The sequence below is a fragment of the Strix aluco genome, chromosome 15 (assembly GCF_031877795.1).
Source record: "Strix aluco isolate bStrAlu1 chromosome 15, bStrAlu1.hap1, whole genome shotgun sequence".
In the NCBI taxonomy this organism is placed as follows: domain Eukaryota; kingdom Metazoa; phylum Chordata; class Aves; order Strigiformes; family Strigidae; genus Strix; species Strix aluco.
In genome coordinates, this window is record NC_133945.1 from 13439219 (window position 1) to 13441813 (window position 2595).

Below are 2595 nucleotides of genomic sequence, written 5' to 3' on the forward strand. Positions count from 1 at the left end.
GACTTAGTGGCCTGTGACAGCTAGTACCCTGCAAACATCGGCCACATGTGGCTGCAGCATGTACCTAGCAAAGTGAAAACTTAATGTGATTTTCATTCTTGATTGAACATTCATACATTTTTCATTTAAGATTCAGCCAAAACCAAATCATAGCAAAATTTCAAAATCACAGCTAAAATATTCCATCTCCACAGGGTGAAAAACAAACTAAAATGAAAGATCATATTCTTCCACGGTGGCGTTACATCCTCATTTCTACCAGTGACGTAAGCCTCTAAATTTCAAGACGTTTCCATCAAGGATTAATCTGACTCCAAGTATTTCTCACTGTTTCCATCTACAAGCTGCAGTCATAAACCTATGCAGATTTGGTGAAAAAGAACCAAGTTACTGAATGGAATTATTCAGGAAACAATATCTGAAAGCAAGGTGACTTTCACGTGGTTTTAGATTTTGTCACACCAGTATCTTTCTGCTGGCAAACTGAAGTGATCTGAAACCCACCCCGATCTGAAATACCGATCGACACCTCTGAACCAGCCTCACTAAGTCTTTGTACTTACACTGTTCATCAGCTGGGATGAGAACTCTGCCATTCTATTCATACCTCAGATTTCTGACTGAACTTGGATCTCTTTTAAGCTTTGTCTTACATATGGAGCGGTCTTTTGATCAGAAAAAGGAAACTGCATGCAAAGAGAATATAATTAAATAGTAAAAGTGAGCACTTGGATTTTATCACTGGTTTTCCTATGTAATTTCAAGGAAATGAAATTGCAGAAAATTAGGATTCTACAACATTCTCTTCATTTGAATAAATGCAAGTGGAAACCCTTAACCAGTCCCTTTTGATCACAGAGTTTTCATTTTCTTAGTCTGAGGTGGTCGAAGAATTATCTGGTTTTAGTAGGACATACAGACTCTTGCTCTGGGAGTGCCTCCTGTGCTGTAGTAGCCTCAGGAAGAACAGAAATGCTGACTTGGACTGTGGAGAGGGGGAGGGGAAACAAAAAAACAATTGCTTTACACATTTTTTTAGCTTTCTTCTGAAAAGCATGCAGTGTCCAGGTAAACTCTAAAGCAATATAAACTTGTCTCTAATCTTGTGCAACCCTGTTGCTCATGCTTTCATACCTTTAGAACCATTTTCTCCTCCTTTGTGTTTAGTTCTGTATTAGTTACAAGCAGAGAAAGAGGTTTTAATGCAGTACAACAAATTCAGCAGAGAAAATGAAGTCTCAGCTATCCTTGGATGGCCTTACTTATATAATATAGAAGCATACAGAAATATAACAACATGGACACAAAACTGAGTATGGATTTATGCACCTTATTCATAACTTGGCTTCAAGCCAAATGCAACTGAATGCATGAATAGAAATATTTCCCAGCATTGGAAATGCTTCCAAACTCTAGAACAGGTATAAATATTAATACTAGAAGAGAACCAATCCTCCCTACTCCCTTTCTTACTTTGTTCTGTGGGTCATTTAATAAAATACATTTCATGAACCCTCTGTTTCAGTTTCCAAACACTGCGGTCCCAGAACATTGATAAATATGATTTTTAGACACTATTTGAGAACTATAGCAGGGCACACATCAAAAAAAAAAAAAAAAAAAGATTTGTTTCTTGGAAATCAAGTGTGTGAATCCCATTCAAATTTGTGACTTTGGCCAACAAAGCCTTGCACAGTTATTTTCCCTAAACTCTCCTGAATGGTGTATGGAAAAGCCTTTGGGGCCTCCTGCCTCACAGACAGCACCCGGGCTGAGGAACACAGGGTCAGGGGAAGTGCTGCTCTGTCTGTCCCAGGGCCTTCTCCCCGTTTCTGTGGGGAGAGGACCCTCCGGCCTGCTGGTGACGGGACGGGCGGACATCTCCCGGACACGAGCTCCAGGTCAGCAGCCACTGCAGGCCCAGGTGAGAGGGTCAGGACTCATTATGCACAGGACCTTCTCCACACCGCCTGGCACCGGGGCCACCCCACAGCCACTGGTGTCATCAGGCGGGCACAGGGACGGGCTGGGCAGCAAGGCCGCCACGTTCCTCACTCGGGGGGTCAGGCGTACCCCGGCAAAGGACACGGCCGCACAGCACTGTGCAGGCAGCAGCTCTGTGGGTGAAAGCAGGGTGGCTGTGGGGCTTGGCGCCCCCCGCATCCTGTGCGCCTCACAGGGCCGGTGCTAAGATGGCGCTGGCCGCCACCCCTCCGCTGCCCGGAGCCGCCCTGCCGCCGGGGGGCGCTGCAGATACGGGCGCCCTTCTGCCTCCTGGCGGCCGGGACGGCACTGCCCCCGCAGCCGGGCGGAACCAACGCGGGAAGCGGAGGGGGTTTACCAACCCCCTCAAGCCTCCAGCCTCTCCCCTCCCCTCCATCTTCCCCGCGTGTCGGCTTGCCCGCCCGCCCTCCACCGCCTCGCTTTACCTTCGGGACGAAGCGCGCCGAGGCCCCGCTCCCCGCTCCCTGCGGCGGTTCCGCCCTGCTAGGCCCCGTCCCCCCGCTTCGGTGGGCGAGGGGGGGCGGTGACCCGTTGCCCTCCCTGCCCTCACCGTGCGTGCGGCGTCGGGCACGCCGCCTTACGTCGCGACGC

At 48.7% G+C, this 2595-nt stretch overlaps 1 protein-coding gene across 14 annotated transcripts in view; it reads right to left on the bottom strand.

The window, feature by feature from the left end:
* Positions 1-2564, bottom strand: part of LYRM1 (LYR motif containing 1) — a 28075-nt gene extending 25511 nt beyond the window's left edge. For 13 of the 14 annotated variants that reach the window (XR_012625266.1, XR_012625268.1, XR_012625267.1 and 10 more), the window contains exons 1-2: positions 2430-2560; positions 564-686 (exon numbers count right to left, since the gene is read on the bottom strand). Coding sequence is in view for 3 of the 14 variants with exons in the window: in XM_074840994.1 (XP_074697095.1) it covers positions 564-605 (42 nt within the window). In the remaining 11 variants the exon portion in view is untranslated. Of the gene's footprint in view, positions 1-563; positions 687-2429 lie in introns of all 14 variants that reach the window. The other variant, XM_074840995.1, reaches the window with a different exon arrangement.
* Between the last annotated feature and the right edge of the window lie 31 nt (positions 2565-2595).